The 18,542-nt window shown below is 46.6% G+C and overlaps 1 protein-coding gene across 7 annotated transcripts in view; it reads left to right on the top strand.

Moving 5' to 3' along the window:
• LOC135551863 (oxysterol-binding protein-related protein 3-like) overlaps positions 1–18,542 on the top strand; it is a 44,278-nt gene that overhangs the window by 19,210 nt on the left and 6,526 nt on the right. The window contains exons 2-14 of one of the 7 annotated variants that reach the window (XM_064983129.1): positions 7,967–8,083; positions 8,186–8,302; positions 10,737–10,790; positions 10,986–11,090; positions 11,226–11,402; positions 11,604–11,700; positions 12,378–12,478; positions 13,909–14,013; positions 16,169–16,337; positions 16,475–16,608; positions 16,745–16,876; positions 16,993–17,089; positions 17,238–17,485. In XM_064983129.1, coding sequence (XP_064839201.1) covers positions 8,000–8,083; positions 8,186–8,302; positions 10,737–10,790; positions 10,986–11,090; positions 11,226–11,402; positions 11,604–11,700; positions 12,378–12,478; positions 13,909–14,013; positions 16,169–16,337; positions 16,475–16,608; positions 16,745–16,876; positions 16,993–17,089; positions 17,238–17,485 — 1,620 coding nt within the window. In that variant the 5' untranslated portion in view covers positions 7,967–7,999. Of the gene's footprint in view, positions 1–7,966; positions 8,084–8,185; positions 8,303–10,736; positions 10,791–10,982; positions 11,091–11,225; positions 11,403–11,603; positions 11,701–12,377; positions 12,479–13,908; positions 14,014–16,168; positions 16,338–16,474; positions 16,609–16,744; positions 16,877–16,992; positions 17,090–17,237; positions 17,486–18,542 lie in introns of those variants that run through there. The other 6 variants (XM_064983132.1, XM_064983130.1, XM_064983131.1 and 3 more) reach the window with 6 other exon arrangements.

The raw sequence follows: 18,542 nt of genomic DNA, 5'->3' as shown, positions 1-18,542 counted from the left end.
AAACTTGAACTGAGTAAAAACTCTAAATATGTGATTGCACAGTAATGTTCACTTGTTTGAGGTTGAGGGTGATACTTGGTGGTGTCCCATCTTTTCCACAAGTTCATCAATGTTCGGGGTAAGGCTCTGAGCTGAGGAAATCCTCAGAATTGAGTGGAGGTGTTCAGCAGTAAGTCGACTTCTGTGTGATGTTTTGTTCAGGTTCATCAAAGAAAAAGTTGTTCACACAGGTATGTGCTGCCAAACATAGACAACGTTTGAGCAGCCTGGATGCGCAGCTGGGGCATTGTGTCGGGGAGGAAACGGGCGAACTCCGCAGCACCCACTGCCGCATATTTTGCCCTCAGTGCATCATTGCATTGGAGGTCAATCAACTCCATTTGGAGGTTTGGTGGTGAGCTTTCCACGTCAACAGCAAATGGGTTACCGAGCAGTTCCAACCTGCTTTTTTGTGCTTCAAAGTCAGCAAATCGGCGTCGAAAGTCAGCGGCAAGCATACCTATTTTATCAGCCAACTGTGCGCTCGGGAACGCACTGGTAGAGAGCTTCTCTTTCATGGTCTGGCAGCTGGGAAAGTGGCTCAAATTTTCTTTCCGCATCTGCGTCTCCCACAGAGTCAGTTTGGTTTTAAATGCCTTCACTGTACTGTACATATCAGAGATGACATGATCCCGACCCTGCAGCTGCAAGTTCATTGCATTCAGATGACTCGTAATGTCACACAGAAAAGCCATTTCACACAGAAACATTTCGTCTCGGAGTTGTGTTGTGTCTTTCCCTTTGCTGTCCAAGAACAGACAAATCTCCTCACGAAGCTCGAAACATCTTTGAAGCACCTTTCCCTGGCTTAGCCATCGCACCTCTGTGTGATAAGGCAAATCACCATGCTCCGTTTCTAACTCCGTCAGAAATGCCTTGAACTGGCGGTGATTCAAACCTTTGGCTCTGATAAAGTTAACTGTGCGCGTGATGATGCTCATTACATGCTCCATTTTCAAGGCTTTACCGCACAACGCTTCCTGGTGTATGATACAATGATAAGCTGTCAGCTCACCTGTCGCGTTTTCCTCTTGCATCTTTTCCCGTATCTTCGCCACCAGTCCGCTCCTGTGTCCACACATCGCAGGTGCTCCGTCGGTTGTCAAACCCACGAGTTTTTCCCAAGGCAGCTCCATCTCATTTACACATCTTGACACCTCTTCATACAAATCATGCCCCGTAGTTGTGCCATGCATGGACGTAAAGCCAAAAACTCCTCTGTCACGCTTAGGCTGGAGTCCACTCCGCGGATGAAAATTGACAACTGGGCAATGTCAGAAATGTCGGTGCTCTCATCCACAGCCAAGGAATATGCAATGAAATCTTTTCCCTTTTTCACAAGCTGCTCTTTTAGATTGATGGACAACTGGTCTACTCTCTCGGCAATGGTGTTTCTGCTCAGACTCACATTTAAAAAGAGTTGCCTTTTTTCTGGGCAAACTTCGTCACAAACTTTAATCATGCAGTTTTTGATGAAATCCCCCTCCGTAAATGGCCGGGCTGATTTAGCGATCTCTTCTGCCAAAATAAAACTGGCCTTGACAGCAGCCTGGCCTTGTGATTTGGCTTTTTTGAACAGAGCCTGTCGAGATTTGAGGCCTCGTTTTAATTCCTCTGCCTTTTGTAGCCTTTGTTCCATGTCCATATTCTTGTTTTTGTCCGCGTGTTTCGTTTCATAATGTCGTCTCAGATTATACTCTTTCAGTACCGCCACACTTTCTCCACACAGAAGACACACAGGTTTTCCAGCTACCTCCGTGAACATATACTCCGACTCCCACCTTGTTTGAAACCCCGGTTCTCAGTGTCCACCTTCCGTTTTGCCATTTTTGATGGGTATCTGAAAGTTAATTTTACTGTGATGCTGACGACTGCTGTGCCAATAAATATTGAAATGAAGCAGCCTACTGCCCGGTGCGTCACCGTTGCATTGTGGGAAATGTAGTATTGGTGCGTGTAAAAGATCTGCGGGCTGCCGGCTTGCTGCGGTCTGCGGGCCGGTTCTAATAATAAATCAAGATCATCCCAGGGGCCGTAAAAAACCTTCTCGCGGGCCGGATGTGGCCCGCGGGCCTTGACTCTGACATATGTGCGTTACAGCCTTATTCTAAAAAGGATTAAATTGTTTTTTTCCTCTCATCAATCTACACACAATACCCCACAATGACAAGGCAAAAACTGTTTTTTTGAAATTGTTGCTAATTTATTTAAAATTTTAAAAACTATTACATTTACATAATTATTCAGACCTTTGACTCCGTACTCTGTTGAAGCACCTTTGGCAGAGATTACAGCCTCAAATCTTCTTGGGTATGACGCTACAAGCTTGGCACACCTGTATTTGGAGTTTCTCCCATTCTTCTCTGCAGATCCTGTCAAGCTCTGTCACGTTGGATGGGGAGCGTCGCTGCATAGCTATTTTCAGATTCATGTCAGGACTCAAGGACATTGAGACTTGTTCTGAAGCCACTCCTGCGTTGTCTTGGATGTGTGCTTGTCCTGTGAGCACTCTGGAGCAGGTTTTCTTCAAGGATCTCTGTACTTTGCTCCGTTCATCTTTGCCTCGATCCTGACTAGTCTCCCAATCCCTGCCTCTGAAAAACATCCCCACAGCAGGATGCTTCCTCCACCATGCTTCACATTAGGGATGGTGGCAGATTTCCTCCAGACGTGAAGCTTGGCTTTCAGGCCAAGGAGTTCAATCTTGGTTTCATCAGACCAGAGAATCTTGTTTCTCACGGTCTGAGAGTCTTTAGGTGCCTTTTGGCAAACTCCAAGCGGGCTGTCATGTGCCTTTTACTGAGGAGTGTCTTCCATCTGGCCACTCTACCATAAAGGCCTGATTGTTGGAGTGCTGCTGAGATGGTTGCCCTTCTGGAAGGTTCTCCCATCTCCACAGAGGAACTCAGTCACTCTGTTAGAGCTCCAATCGGGTGCTTGGTCAGCTCCCTGACCAAGGCCCTTGTACCCCAATTGCTCAGTTTAGTCGGGCGGACAGCTTTAGGAAGAGTCTTTTGAAATCACAAACTTCCATTTAAAGATGGAGGCCACTGTGTTCTTGGGGAAAATCAATGCTGCAGAAAGGTTTTGGTATCCTTCCCCACATCTGTGCCTCGACATAATCCTGTCTCGGAGCTCTACGGTCAATTCCTTCGACTTCATGGCTTGGTTTTTGCTGTGACATGCACTGTCAACTGAGGGACCTTCTATAGACAGGCATGTGGACCTTATATAGACAGGCATGTGCCTTTGCATATCATGTCCAATCAATTGATTTAACCACAGGTGGTATCCAATCAAGTTGTAGCATCATCTCGAGGATGATCAATGGAAACACAATGCACTTGAGCTCAATTTCGAGTCGCAGAGCAAAGGGTCTGAATACTTATGTAAATGAGGTATTTTTGTTTTTAATAAATTAGCTAGCATTTCTACAAACTTGTTTTTTGCTTTGTCATCAAACAAGTGTTGAACACTATACACTCAGTGTATGTCATGGAAAGAGCAGGCGTTCCTTATGTTTTGTACACCCTGTGTGTGTGTGTGTGTGTGTGTGTGTGTATGTATTGATTGTATATATATATTTGTATATATATAGATCACACACACATGCTCAAAGTTGTTGGTACCCTTACAGCTCATTGAAATAATGTTTCATTCCTTCTGAAAAGTGGTGAAATTAAAAGCTATTTCATCATGCACACTTGCATGCCTTTGGTATGTCATAGAATAAAGAATCTGTGAAAAGAGATGAATTATTGCTTATTCTAAAATGGCCTGGACACATTTGTTGGTACCCCTTAGAAAATATAATGAATAATTGGATTATAGTGATATTTCAAAGAAATTAGTTTATTCTAATTAGTATGACACGTCTCCAATCTTGTAATCAGTCATTCAGCCTATTTAAATGGAGTAAAGTAGTCACTGTGCTGTTTGGTATCATTGTGGTCACCACACTGAACATGGACCAGAGTAAAGTAGTCACTGAGCTGTTTGGTATCATTGTGGTCACCACACTGAACATGGACCAGAGTAAAGTAGTCACTGAGCTGTTTGGTATCATTGTGGTCACCACACTGAACATGGACCAGAGTAAAGTAGTCACTGAGCTGTTTGGTATCATTGTGTGCACCACACTGAACATGGACCAGAGTAAAGTAGTCACTGAGCTGTTTGGTATCATTGTGGTCACCACACTGAACATGGACCAGAGTAAAGTAGTCACTGAGCTGTTTGGTATCATTGTGGTCACCACACTGAACATGGACCAGAGTAAAGTAGTCACTGTGCTGTTTGGTATCATTGTGTTCACCACACTGAACATGGACCAGAGTAAAGTAGTCACTGAGCTGTTTGGTATCATTGTGGTCACCACACTGAACATGGACCAGAGTAAAGTAGTCACTGTGCTGTTTGGTATCATGGTGTGCACCACACTGAACATGGACCAGAGTAAAGTAGTCACTGTGCTGTTTGGTATCATTGTGGTCACCACACTGAACATGGACCAGAGTAAAGTAGTCACTGTGCTGTTTGGTATCATTGTGTGCACCACACTGAACATGGACCAGAGTAAAGTAGTCACTGTGCTGTTTGGTATCATTGTGTGCACCACACTGAACATGGACCAGAGTAAAGTAGTCACTGTGCTGTTTGGTATCATTGTGGTCACCACACTGAACATGGACCAGAGTAAAGTAGTCACTGTGCTGTTTGGTATCATTGTGTGCACCACACTGAACATGGACCAGAGTAAAGTAGTCACTGTGCTGTTTGGTATCATTGTGTGCACCACACTGAACATGGACCAGAGTAAAGTAGTCACTGTGCTGTTTGGTATCATTGTGTGCACCACACTGAACATGGACCAGAGTAAAGTAGTCACTGTGCTGTTTGGTATCATTGTGTTCACCACACTGAACATGGACCAGAGTAAAGTAGTCACTGTGCTGTTTGGTATCATTGTGTGCACCACACTGAACATGGACCAGAGTAAAGTAGTCACTGAGTTGTTTGGTATCATGGTGTGCACCACACTGAACATGGACCAGAGTAAAGTAGTCACTGTGCTGTTTGGTATCATTGTGTGCACCACACTGAACATGGACCAGAGTAAAGTAGTCACTGTGCTGTTTGGTATCATTGTGTGCACCACACTGAACATGGACCAGAGTAAAGTAGTCACTGTTCTGTTTGGTATCATTGTGTGCACCACACTGAACATGGACCAGAGTAAAGTAGTCACTGAGCTGTTTGGTATCATGGTGTGCACTACACTGAACCTGGACCAGAGTAAAGTAGTCACTGTGCTGTTTGGTATCATGGTGTGCACCACACTGAACATGGACCAGAGTAAAGTAGTCACTGTGCTGTTTGGTATCATTGTGTGCACCACACTGAACATGGACCAGAGTAAAGTAGTCACTGAGCTGTTTGGTATCACTGTGTGCACCACACTGAACATGGACCAGAGTAAAGTAGTCACTGTGCTGTTTGGTATCATTGTGTGCACCACACTGAACATGGACCAGAGTAAAGTAGTCACTGTGCTGTTTGGTATCATTGTGTGCACCACACTGAACATGGACCAGAGTAAAGTAGTCACTGTTCTGTTTGGTATCATTGTGTGCACCACACTGAACATGGACCAGAGTAAAGTAGTCACTGAGCTGTTTGGTATCATGGTGTGCACTACACTGAACCTGGACCAGAGTAAAGTAGTCACTGAGCTGTTTGGTATCATGGTGTGCACCTCACTGAACATGGACCAGAGTAAAGTAGTCACTGTGCTGTTTGGTATCATGGTGTGCACCACACTGAACATGGACCAGAGTAAAGTAGTCACTGAGCTGTTTGGTATCATGGTGTGCACCACACTGAACATGGACCAGAGTAAAGTAGTCACTGTGCTGTTTGGTATCATGGTGTGCACCACACTGAACATGGACCAGAGTAAAGTAGTCACTGTGCTGTTTGGTATCATTGTGTTCACCACACTGAACATGGACCAGAGTAAAGTAGTCACTGTGCTGTTTGGTATCATTGTGTGCACCACACTGAACATGGACCAGAGTAAAGTAGTCACTGTGCTGTTTGGTATCATTGTGTGCACCACACTGAACATGGACCAGAGTAAAGTAGTCACTGAGTTGTTTGGTATCATGGTGTGCACCACACTGAACATGGACCAGAGAAAGCTGAGGAGAGATTTGTCTGAGGAGATCAGAAAGACAATAATAGACAAGCATGGTAAAGGTAAAGGCTATGAGACCACCTCCAAGCAGCTTGATGTTCCTGTGACAACAGTTGTAAATATCATTATGAAGTTAAGGTCCATGGAACTGTAGCCAGCCTCCGGGGGGCGCGGCCGCAAGAGGAAAATCAACCCCAGATTGAACAGAAGAAGAGTGCGAATGGTAGAAAAAGAACCAAGGATAACTGCCAAAGAGATACAAGCTGAACGTACGTCAGTTTCTGATCGCACCATCCGTGGCTTTCTGAGCGACAGTGGCTCCATGGAAGAAGACCCAGGAGGACTTTACTTTTGAAAGAAAAACATAACAAAGCCAGACTTGAATTTTCTAAAATCCATATTGACAAGCCACAATCCTCTGGGAGAATGTCCTTAGAACAGATGAGTCAAAACTGGAGCTTTTTGGCAAGTCACATCAGCTCTACGTTTACAGATTAAAAAATGAAGCTTTCAAAGAAAAGAACAACATACCTACAGTGAAACATGGAGGAGGCTTGTTTATGTTCTGGGGCTGCTTTGCTGTGCCTTGGATCTGTGCAGGGAACAATGAAATCTCAAGACCATCAAGGCATTCTGGAGTGAAATGTACTGCCCAGTGTCAGAAAGCTCTGTCTCAGTCGCAGGTCATGGGTCCTCCAACAGGATAATGACCCAAAACACAGCTAAAAGCGCCAAAGAATGGATAATAACGAAATATTGGACTATTCTGAAGTGGCCTTCTATGAGTCCTGATCTGAATCCTATTGAACATGGAAAAAGCTGAAACTTGCAGTCAGGAGAAGGCACCCATCAAACCTGAGACAGCTGGAGCAGTTTGCTCCAGAGAGGGCCAAACTACCTGTTAACAGGTGCAGAAGTCTCATTTGAGACCTATAGAAAACGTTTGATTGCAGTGATTGCCTCTAAAGGTTGTTTAGCAAAATATTTTGTTTCAGCAAGGAGCAACAAAAGTCTCAATGTTGCAGAGTTGCCGTCTTGTCTTCAGTCAGCTGTTCGTTATTTTCTTTTCATGACTGTCTTCATCTCAATCATCAGTGACACGATTTATACTGTCATTGTGCCAGCCCTCGTATCACAGAATGTGAACATTTTATTCACATCCGATTGTGTATGCTTCTAGCAACTACCAAGCAGCAGAATTCCATGTCTCTCCCAGTGTTGGCGTGTGTGGCTACCGGCTAGCTTAGTCCTCTGCTGTGATTTGAAGGACTTGGCTGGGACTGATTGTATAACCCAGTATTGATGACTCATTTGTTGTGGACTCATTTTGTTGCTGGTCAGCACAGCACAGCAGTAATGACTGACTGTACTTGGTCATGTGGGTTTTACAGTGCTGCTGCCACTGGCTCACTGGCATTTCCCCATACACAAGGTGTATGCTGCAGGAAGTGTGTGTGTGTGTACTGTGTCAGAGTTCATGCCAACATAAAGAACACGTGATGATCTCATGCCTAACCTACAGTAAAAGCACTCGTAGTTTTATTAGGGCGTAGAATAGTTTGTCTGTTCTCTCAAGTCACACCTATTGTTATGTCCAGCTGCTTCACTAAAGCAACACAACAGTGGTATGCAGATTTAATTTCTCTCAGCTCACCTGTGTGTCTCCAAACGTGCAGAAAATTAAATAACTGAATGTTGTCTTTCTCACTGCTTCCTGTTTCTCTCTCTCAGTGGTAGTCATGGTGACAGTCTCTTGATGTCGGAATGCTAAGTAACAGGAAGATGACATCAGTGTCCCCTACCCACAGTGACGGCAGCGCCAGCTCGTCCAAACATGACAACCATCAGGTGTGTGTGTGTGCGTGTGTGTGTGTGCGTGTGTGTGCGCGTGTGTGTGTGCGCGTGTGTTTGTGTGTGCGTGTGCGTAACTCCATGAGTCTCTCTCTACAGGACAGCTGGGAGATCATCGAGGGCCTGAAGGGTAACCCTGGCAACATCCAGGAGCCAGAGAAACAGGAGGGCTTCCTGCTCAAGAGGAGGAAATGGCCCATGAAGGGATGGCAAAAGGTGGGTACTTCCTGCCTTACCCCTGACCACCTTCTCACCCCTAATCTGTGAAGGGATGGCAAAAGGTGGGTACTTCCTGCCTTACCCCTGACCACCTTCTCACCCCTAATCTGTGAAGGGATGGCAAAAGGTGGGTACTACCTGGACCACCTTCTCACCCCTAATCTGTGAAGGGATGGCACAAGGTGGGTACTACCTGCCTTACCCCTGACCACCTTCTCACCCCTAATCTGTGAAGGGATGGCAAAAGGTGGGTACTTCCTGCCTTACCCCTGACCACCTTCTCACCCCTAATCTGTGAAGGGATGGCACAAGGTGGGTACTACCTGCCTTACCCCTGACCACCTTCTCACCCCTAATCTGTGAAGGGATGGCACAAGGTGGGTACTACCTGCCTTACCCCTGACCACCTTCTCACCCCTAATCTGTGAAGGGATGGCACAAGGTGGGTACTACCTGCCTTACCCCTGACCACCTTCTCACCCCTAATCTGTGAAGGGATGGCACAAGGTGGGTACTACCTGCCTTACCCCTGACCACCTTCTCACCCCTAATCTGTGAAGGGATGGCACAAGGTGGGTACTACCTGCCTTACCCCTGACCACCTTCTCACCCCTAATCTGTGAAGGGATGGCACAAGGTGGGTACTACCTGCCTTACCCCTGACCACCTTCTCACCCCTAATCTGTGAAGGGATGGCACAAGGTGGGTACTACCTGCCTTACCCCTGACCACCTTCTCACCCCTAATCTGTGAAGGGATGGCACAAGGTGGGTACTACCTGCCTTACCCCTGACCACCTTCTCACCCCTAATCTGTGAAGGGATGGCACAAGGTGGGTACTACCTGCCTTACCCCTGACCACCTTCTCACCCCTAATCTGTGAAGGGATGGCACGAGGTGGGTACTACCTGCCTTACCCCTGACCACCTTCTCACCCCTAATCTGTGAAGGGATGGCACGAGGTGGGTACTACCTGCCTTACCCCTGACCACCTTCTCACCCCTAATCTGTGAAGGGATGGCACGAGGTGGGTACTACCTGCCTTACCCCTGACCACCTTCTCACCCCTAATCTGTGAAGGGATGGCACAAGGTGGGTACTACCTGCCTTACCCCTGACCACCTTCTCACCCCTAATCTGTGAAGGGATGGCACAAGGTGGGTACTACCTGCCTTACCCCTGACCACCTTCTCACCCCTAATCTGTGAAGGGATGGCACAAGGTGGGTACTTCCTGCCTTACCCCTGACCACCTTCTCACCCCTAATCTGTGAAGGGATGGCACAAGGTGGGTACTACCTGCCTTACCCCTGACCACCTTCTCACCCCTAATCTGTGAAGGGATGGCACAAGGTGGGTACTACCTGCCTTACCCTGACCACCTTCTCACCCCTAATCTGTGAAGGGGTGGCACAAGGTGGGTACTACCTGCCTTACCCCTGACCACCTTCTCACCCCTAATCTGTGAAGGGATGGCACAAGGTGGGTACTACCTGCCTTACCCCTGACCACCTTCTCACCCCTAATCTGTGAAGGGATGGCACAAGGTGGGTACTACCTGCCTTACCCTTGACCACCTTCTCACCCCTAATCTGTGAAGGGATGGCACAAGGTGGGCACCTCCCTTAACTCCTTACCTCTCAAGTGTCTTTCCATGAATCCTCCAAATGCATTGGAGTAGAAAATCAGAGGTTATTTTCAGATCTTCTCCTCTGACGGACGTGAGGAATCAAGGAAAGACACTTGATACGCCCTGCCCCTCCTTTAACTCTGCAATTATCTGAAGGGCTGGCACATGGAAATGGTGTGGAAATGTGAGAAGTGTGCTACCCGACACATACCTGGTGTTTATCTAAAGCTCTGATAAGACACTTGTTAAGCTGGATGTGACATTTGAATGGAGTGTTAGAATGGATACTATGTTATTCATGTACAGTGCCTTGCGAAAGTATTCGGCCCCCTTGAACTTTGCGACCTTTTGCCACATTTCAGGCTTCAAACATAAAGATATAAAACTGTATTTTTTGTGAAGAATCAACAACAAGTGGGACACAATCATGAAGTGGAACGACATTTATTGGATATTTCAAACTTTTTTAACAACCCAACAACAGAACGCCCAATTTTTCAGTTTTTGATTTGTTAAAAAAGTTTGAAATATCCAATAAATGTCGTTCCACTTCATGATTGTGTCCCACTTGTTGTTGATTCTTCACAAAAAAAATACAGTTTTATATCTTCATGTTTGAAGCCTGAAATGTGGCAAAAGGTCGCAAAGTTCAAGGGGGCCGAATACTTTCGCAAGGCACTGTAAAAAGCTTTTATCCATAGCAGTAAGTTGTGAAGATATTTCCTTGGCACAAAGCAGATAAAGGTTGAAATGTGACAGAAGGGCGGCTGAAACAGTTGCTATTCGGTCTCTTGTTATACAGAGATACTTCTTGCTGGAGAAAGGCATTCTGAAGTACTCAAAGCGTGGAGCCGATGTAAGTACCTATTCAAAAGTATTTCAGGCAGATGCAACACACACACGTACATAATTTATTTAATGTACAATATGTCATTGATGAAGGAGAAACCATTTGCTCATTTAGTCAAATACACACACACACACACACACACACACACACACACACACACACACACACACTGACCTTTGCTTTTGTTTCCTGCTGAAGAAGGGCAAGCTGCATGGCTGCATTGATGTGGGGCTGTCTGTCATGTCAATCAAGAAGAAAACCAAGGCCATAGATCTGGACACCAACGACAACATTTATCACCTCAAGGTGACTCTTTCTGTTTCTCTCTCGTTTATCTAGTTTTATCTTGTTTCTCTCTCGTTTTATCATTTCTCTCTTTCTTGTTTCTCTCATTTTATATTTTCTCTCTTCTACTTGAATGACAATCTCTCTGTTCTATAGGTGAAGTCTGACAAGTCTCAGGAAATGAAGTCACAGCAGCTGTTTGATGATTGGGTGTCGAAGCTGCGACATCACCGCGTCTTCCGTCAAAACGAGATTGCGATGTACCCCCACGAGAGGCTTCTGCTCCACCCCTCCTCACACCTCTCTCCCAACCCCAACAACTCCATGAGACAGGTACAGTTCTCCCCAGACACTGATCCATAATCATTTTTCTGTGCCTAAAAGCAACGTCTTCCTGCAGCTTCTTAACTGACCAATCATGATTTCATTATTGTACTGTATAGCGTAGGCTTCTGTCTATGCACATTCCATCTCCTTGTCTTTCCCTCTCTCCACTCTCAATCTCTCTTATCCTTCCCCCACTCCATCTCTTAGCGCCACTCCAGTCTAGCTAAGCAGACATCAGTTGTCCAGCAGGCTAAGGTCAGTGCCTGGCTCCACTCCTCCGAAGACATGGACAAGTGCTGCAGAGGTATGGAGGTGAACCCTCTCACCTGTCTGTCCCATACATTTTCTGGATCTCACCTTACTTGTTGGCTGTGTCCCAACTGGCCCCCTATACCATACACAGTGTGCTACTTTTGACCAGAGCCCATATGGCACTATATAGGGAATAGGTTTGCCATTTGGGACACAGCCGTAAGGTGTCAGCATGCTTCAGTCCAGCTGCCGGCTAGCCGAAGTCGGCTCGGAGACCCGAACTAGACCTGAAGACATTCACTTGAAACATTTGAAAAAAGCAGCAAAGGTACTGTTGGTCCATTTTGAAACGCCGTAGTCAGTATACACTTTCCTAAAATATTCAGAATTAATCTAAGATAATTCTAGAAATCTGTCACTGATTTTGACGTTTTTGCCGAGGAGATCTTAGTCGCGCAATTTTACATCTAACTAAGATATTTGGTGGATTAAAAAGTTTTCGTGAAAACTAGTAATCTCTTGTTGAATGACAAATACTTTACTGAAGAATCCAAACTGTTGACCAATCACCGACGAAGTGGCGTAGACTTTGGCTACAGACTTCAGCTTGCCTTAAGAAAAAATGTCATCATAAAATGGGCATGAACTCTTCAACTGTTTTGGCCTTTACTGTCTCTATTTTGATCCTCCCTCAACTTCTGCCATTCATCTGTCATCCTTCTCTCTTAGATTTAGAGGAGTGTGAGTCTTACCTGTTGGAACTCAACCTGTTACTGAAGAGTATGGAGGTTCTCCACCGCACTTACTCTGCCCCCGCCATCAGCCTCATGGTAATACGTAACATTTGCCCTTTAACCTATAACCCTAACCTTGCCCAGTACACATACAGTTCTTGGCCCCTTTAACCTACTACCTACCCTACACTACACTAAAATAGATTTAAAATATATTTTCAATTGTATTTTCAGCTGTTTGAATCTGGTGTACAAAACAAAGTAAAAGCCGCAAAAACAAAACATAGAAATAGTGCATATAGAACATATCCACAGCTTCTTAGACTTGCTTTCAATGAGAATGATAGATATATAACACACACTTCTATGTCTGGTTGGGTCGCCCAAAAAGTTACATAGTGCAGCTTTAAGCTATAAATTTGACCTACACTTCCTTTGCCCCCGCCATCAACCTCATGGTAACACGACCTATAACCCTGACCTACACTACACTTCCTCTGCCCCTGCCATCAGCCTCATGGTAACACGACCTATAACCCTGACCTACACTACACTTCCTCTGCCCCCGCCATCAACCTCATGGTAACACGACCTATAACCCTGACCTACACTACACTTCCTCTGCCCCTGCCATCAGGCTCATGGTAACACGACCTGTAACCCTGACCTACACTACACTTCCTCTGCCCCCGCCATCAACCTCATGGTAACACGACCTATAACCCTGACCTACACTACACTTCCTCTGCCCCTGCCATCAGCCTCATGGTAACACGACCTATAACCCTGACCTACACTACACTTCCTCTGCCCCCGTCATCAACCTCATGGTAACACGACCTATAACCCTGACCTACACTACACTTCCTCTGCCCCTGCCATCAGGCTCATGGTAACACGACCTATAACCCTGACCTACACTACACTTCCCCTTACTCTGCCCCTGCCATCAACCTCATGGTAACACGACCTATAACCCTGACCTACACTACACTTCCTCTGCCCCCGTCATCAACCTCATGGTAACACGACCTATAACCCTGACCTACACTACACTTCCTCTGCCCCTGCCATCAGGCTCATGGTAACACGACCTGTAACCCTGACCTACAACCTACACTACACTTCCCCTGCCCCTGCCATCAGGCTCATGGTAACACGACCTATAACCCTGACCTACACTACACTTCCTCTGCCCCTGCCATCAACCTCATGGTAACACGACCTGTAACCCTGACCTACACTACACTTCCCCTTACTCTGCCCCTGCTATCAACCTCATGGTAACACGACCTATAACCCTGACCTACACTACACTTCCTCTGCCCCTGCCATCAGGCTCATGGTAACACGACCTGTAACCCTGACCTACACTACACTTCCCCTTACTCTGCCCCTGCTATCAGTACACTGCAGGTATTCACATCTCAATTTACCCCAAGACTTTAACCCTAACCTCTACGTTTTCTCTCTATGGTAATAGTTGTCTGTCCCTTCCCTCTCTCTGTTACCCTCTGGGACACCAGGCTTCAACATACGACATCCCCAAGAAGGAGAAGAGGGGTCCCAGGAAGTGGCGTTCAAAAAATTGCAACAAAGATACCAAAAAAGATATCATAGCCACACTACAGGTACACACTTTTATTTTCTATCAAAGCAATACCTGCTACCGGTCCATGTCACACCTACGACCACTGGAGAGAAGTGTTGCATTGACGACTACTACTGTAATACTGTCTAATGGAGTGTGATACCGTGGCATGTGGACACCCCTTCAAATTAGTGTTTGGCTATTTCAGCCATACCTGTTAATGACAGGTGTATAAAACCAAATACACAGGCATGCAATCTCCATAAACAAAAATTGTCAGAAGAATGGACTTACTGAGAGCTAAGTAACTTTCAATGTGGTACTGTCATAGGGTGACACTTTTCTAACAAGTCAGTTAGTCAAATTTCTGTCCTGCTAGAGCTGCCCCGACCAACTGTAAGTGCTGTTATTGCGAAGTGGAAACATCTCGGCTCAGCCGCGAAGTGGTAGGCCACACAAGCTCACAGAACGGAGTGCTGAAGTGCGGAGAGCATAAAAATGGTCTGTCCTCAGTTGCAACACTCACTACCGAGTTCCAAACTGACTCTGGAAGCAACGTCAGCACAATAACATCATCGGGAGCTTCATGAAATGGGTTTCCATGGCCGAGCAGCCACATGCCTAAGATCACCATGCGTAATGCACCCATCGGGATGGTGTAAATGGTGTAAATCTCGCCGCCATTGGACCCAGGAGCAGTGGAAACGCATTCTCTGGAATGATGAATCATGCTTCACCATCTGACAGCCAGACAGACAAATCTGGCTTTGGCCGATACCAGGAAAACCGCGACCTGCCCCAATGCTTAATGGGAACTGTAAAGTTTGGTGGAGGAGGAATAATAGTCTGGGGCTGTTTTTCATGGTTTGGGCTAGGCCCCTTATTTCCAGTAAAGGGAAATATTAACGCTACTACAGTATACAATTACATTCTAAACAATTCTGTGCTTCCAACTTTTTAGCAACCGTTTGGGAAAGACCCATGCCTGTTTCAGCATGACAATGCCCCCATGCACAAAGCGTGGTCCATAGAGAAATGGTTTGTCGAAATCGGTGTGGAAGAACTTGACTGGCCTCCACAGAGCCCTGACATCAACCCCATCCAATACCTTTGGGATGAATTGGATTGCCGACTGCGAGCCAGACCTAATCGCCCAACACCAGTGCCCGACCTCACTAATGTTCCAAATTAGTCTCGCTCCAGAGTACAGGCCTCTGTAATGCTCAACGATAAACGCAAATCTGACCATCACCCCTGGTGAAACAAAACCGAGACTCGTCAGTGAAGAGCACTTTTTGCCAGTCCTGTCTGGTCCAGCGACGATGGGTTTGTGCCCATAGGCGACGTTGTTGCCGATGATGTCTGGTGAGGACCTGCCTTACAACAGGCCTACAAGCCCTCAGTCCAGCCTCTCTCAGCCTATTGTGGACAGTCTGAGCACTGATGGAGGGATTGGGCATTCCTGATGTAACTCTGGAAGTTGTTGTCGCCATCCTGTACCTGTCCCGCAGGTGTGATGTTCGGATGTACCGATCCTGTACAGGTGTTGTTACACATGGTCTGCCACTGCGAGGATGATCAGCTGTCTGTCCTGTCTCCCTGTAGCGCTGTCTTAGGCGTCTCACAGTACGGACATTGCAATTTATTGCCCTGGCCACATCTGCAGTCACATGCCTCCTTGCAGCATGCCTAAGGCACGTTCACACAGATGAACAGGGATCCTGGGCATCTTTCTTTTGGTGTTTTTCAGAGTCAGTAGAAAGGCCTCTTTAGTGTCCTAAGTTGTCATAACTGTGGCCTTAATTGCCTACCGTTTGTAAGCTGTTAGTGTCTTAACGACCGTTCCACAGGTGCATGTTCATTAATTGTTTATGGTTCATTGAACAAGCATGGGAAACAGTGTTTAAACCCTTTACAATGAAGATCTGTGAAGTTATTTGGATTTTTGCGAATTATCTTTGAAAGACAGGGTCCTGAAAAAGGGACATTTCTTTTTTTGCTGAGTTTACTTTTGGCCATGTAGTATGTGTGTGTTACATAGGCCTACAATTTATGTTGACTACAAATAAGTAGGGAAGTGTACATACATGTCAACTGTTGTTTAATGAAGACGTTTTATGTGTACAGTGTGACACCAAATGAATCCCCCACCTGTAATTGTCTTTAACCTGTATTTTTCTCTCTGGTCCCACCAGGTTCCTGGCTGTGTCTCCCCACCTGCCTCTCCTCATCTCCATACCTCCCACCCAAACCTCTCTACTGCTGAAGCCAACATCCAGGAGGCCTTTGCTTTCCTGGACTCCCCAGACTCACCTACTGATGCCAACCGCCTCCAGGAGGACTTCTGCAGGCTCGCTAACAACAGTGAGTCCCTGGTTTCAGGTCGGCCCCTTGGTTCAATATTAGGTATTTTAGAGTTTCCAGAGGAAGGCTGGGTATGATGGTTAAAACTCTCTCTCACACACACAACCCTCTTTCTTCCTCTCTGTCTCCCTCTCTAGTTCACTCCACTCTGCGGTCAGCCTATAGTTCTCTGTCAGCAGAGAGAGACAGAGTGAGACACACTATTGACCTGAAGGCCCCTCCTCCAGCACAGGTCATGGGCCTCAAGACCGACTATGGCTCAGTGAGTAAGGTGTGAGAGTGTGCATGTGCTGTTTTCCACTATATTGCACATAACATTGTATTGTCAAGTTGATTTCCAGAGATTGTGTTTATATACCAAAAAAAGGGATTGCCATTGGGACTGACCTAAACGTAAACCCAATCAGGATCTCCCAGATGGATCCCGCCCCCTTGTCCACCAGGTGTCCAATGAGAGTCGAGCGTCCATCCCTGAGTCCATGTCCGAGTTCTTTGATGCTCAGGAGTACCAGCTGACCTCCAGCTCCTCTGAGAACGAGGTGAGCCCTAACCATAGATGGGAGCAGATGACGCAACCCCAATGCCAACTAAATCCATTAGGGAGGTTATCAATAATCTGACCCTGAGTCATTTTATATACATTTTCTTTCTCCAGGCCTCTGATGATGACTCGTATATCAGCGACGTCAGTGACAGCGTTTCCATGGACAACGGCTACAGCAATGAGAGAGGAAGCGAGAGACATGACTCAGGTATCCCACTCGTGTGTGTGTGTGTGTGTGTGTGTGTGAGTATTTTCATGACGAGCATAACGATTTGTATGAGTGAGCAAATGTCTGTCCAGTTTCCTATGTACATCCATTTTAAGACCAGCACCTCTACCCCCTCTCTCTCCCCCAGCAGACTCAGGAGGAAGTGGTGTTCAGGTGGCCCGCAGGCGGACTACCCTCCCCTCCCCTCAGCCCAGCAGCAGCAGTGTCAGTCTATGGAACATCCTCAAGAACAACATAGGGAAGGACCTGTCCAAGGTAGCCATGCCTGTTCAGCTCAACGAGCCTCTCAACACACTGCAGAGGCTGTGTGAGGAAGTGGAGTACTCTGAGCTGCTGGATACGGCGAACCACACACAGGACCCGTACCAGAGAATGGTGAGGGATGCAGGTACACACACACAGGACCCGTACCAGAGAATGGTGAGGGATGCAGGTACACACACACAGGACCCGTACCAGAGAATGGTGAGGGATGCAGGTACACACACACAGGACCCGTACCAGAGAATGGTGAGGGTATAGGATGCAGGTACACACACACAGGACCCGTACCAGAGAATGGTGAGGGTATAGGATGCAGGTACACACACACAGGACCCGTACCAGAGAATGGTGAGGGTATAGGATGCAGGTACACACACACAGGACCCGTACCAGAGAATGGTGAGGGATGCAGGTACACACACACAGGACCCGTACCAGAGAATGGTGAGGGATGCAGGTACACACACACAGGACCCGTACCAGAGAATGGTGAGGGTATAGGATGCAGGTACACACACACAGGACCCGTACCAGAGAATGGTGAGGGATGCAGGTACACACACACAGGACCCGTACCAGAGAATGGTGAGGGTATAGGATGCAGGTACACACACACACACAGTCCCTTGCACCGCATGGGGAGAGAATTGAAACTCACAACAGGATTCTTATGATGGTGTGTGGATTCTCACAATGCATCACAACCTCTACCTGCACACACCTTTCAAATCAAATCAAATCAAATTTATTTATATAGCCCTTTGTACATCAGCTGATATCTCAATGTGCTGTACAGAAACCCAGCCTAAAACCCCAAACAGCAAGCAATGCAGGTGTAGAAGCACAGTGGCTAGGAAAAACTCCCTAGAAAGGCCAAAACCTAGGAAGAAACCTAGAGAGGAACCAGGCTATGTGGGGTGGCCAGTCCTATTCTGGCTGTGCCGGGTGGAGATTATAACAGAACATGGCCAAGATGTTCAAATGTTCATAAATGACCAGCAGGGTCGAATAATAATAAGGTAGAATAGTTGAAACTGGAGCAGCAGCACGGCCAGGTGGACTGGGGACAGCAAGGAGTCATCATGTCAGGTAGTCCTGGGGCATGGTCCCAGGGCTCAGGTCCTCCTCCGAGAGAGAGAAAGAAAGAGAAGGAGAGAATTAGAGAACG

Source organism: Oncorhynchus masou, chromosome 13 (assembly GCF_036934945.1).
Source record: "Oncorhynchus masou masou isolate Uvic2021 chromosome 13, UVic_Omas_1.1, whole genome shotgun sequence".
NCBI lineage: Eukaryota > Metazoa > Chordata > Actinopteri > Salmoniformes > Salmonidae > Oncorhynchus > Oncorhynchus masou.
This window is presented reverse-complemented; position numbering and strand designations above follow the sequence as displayed.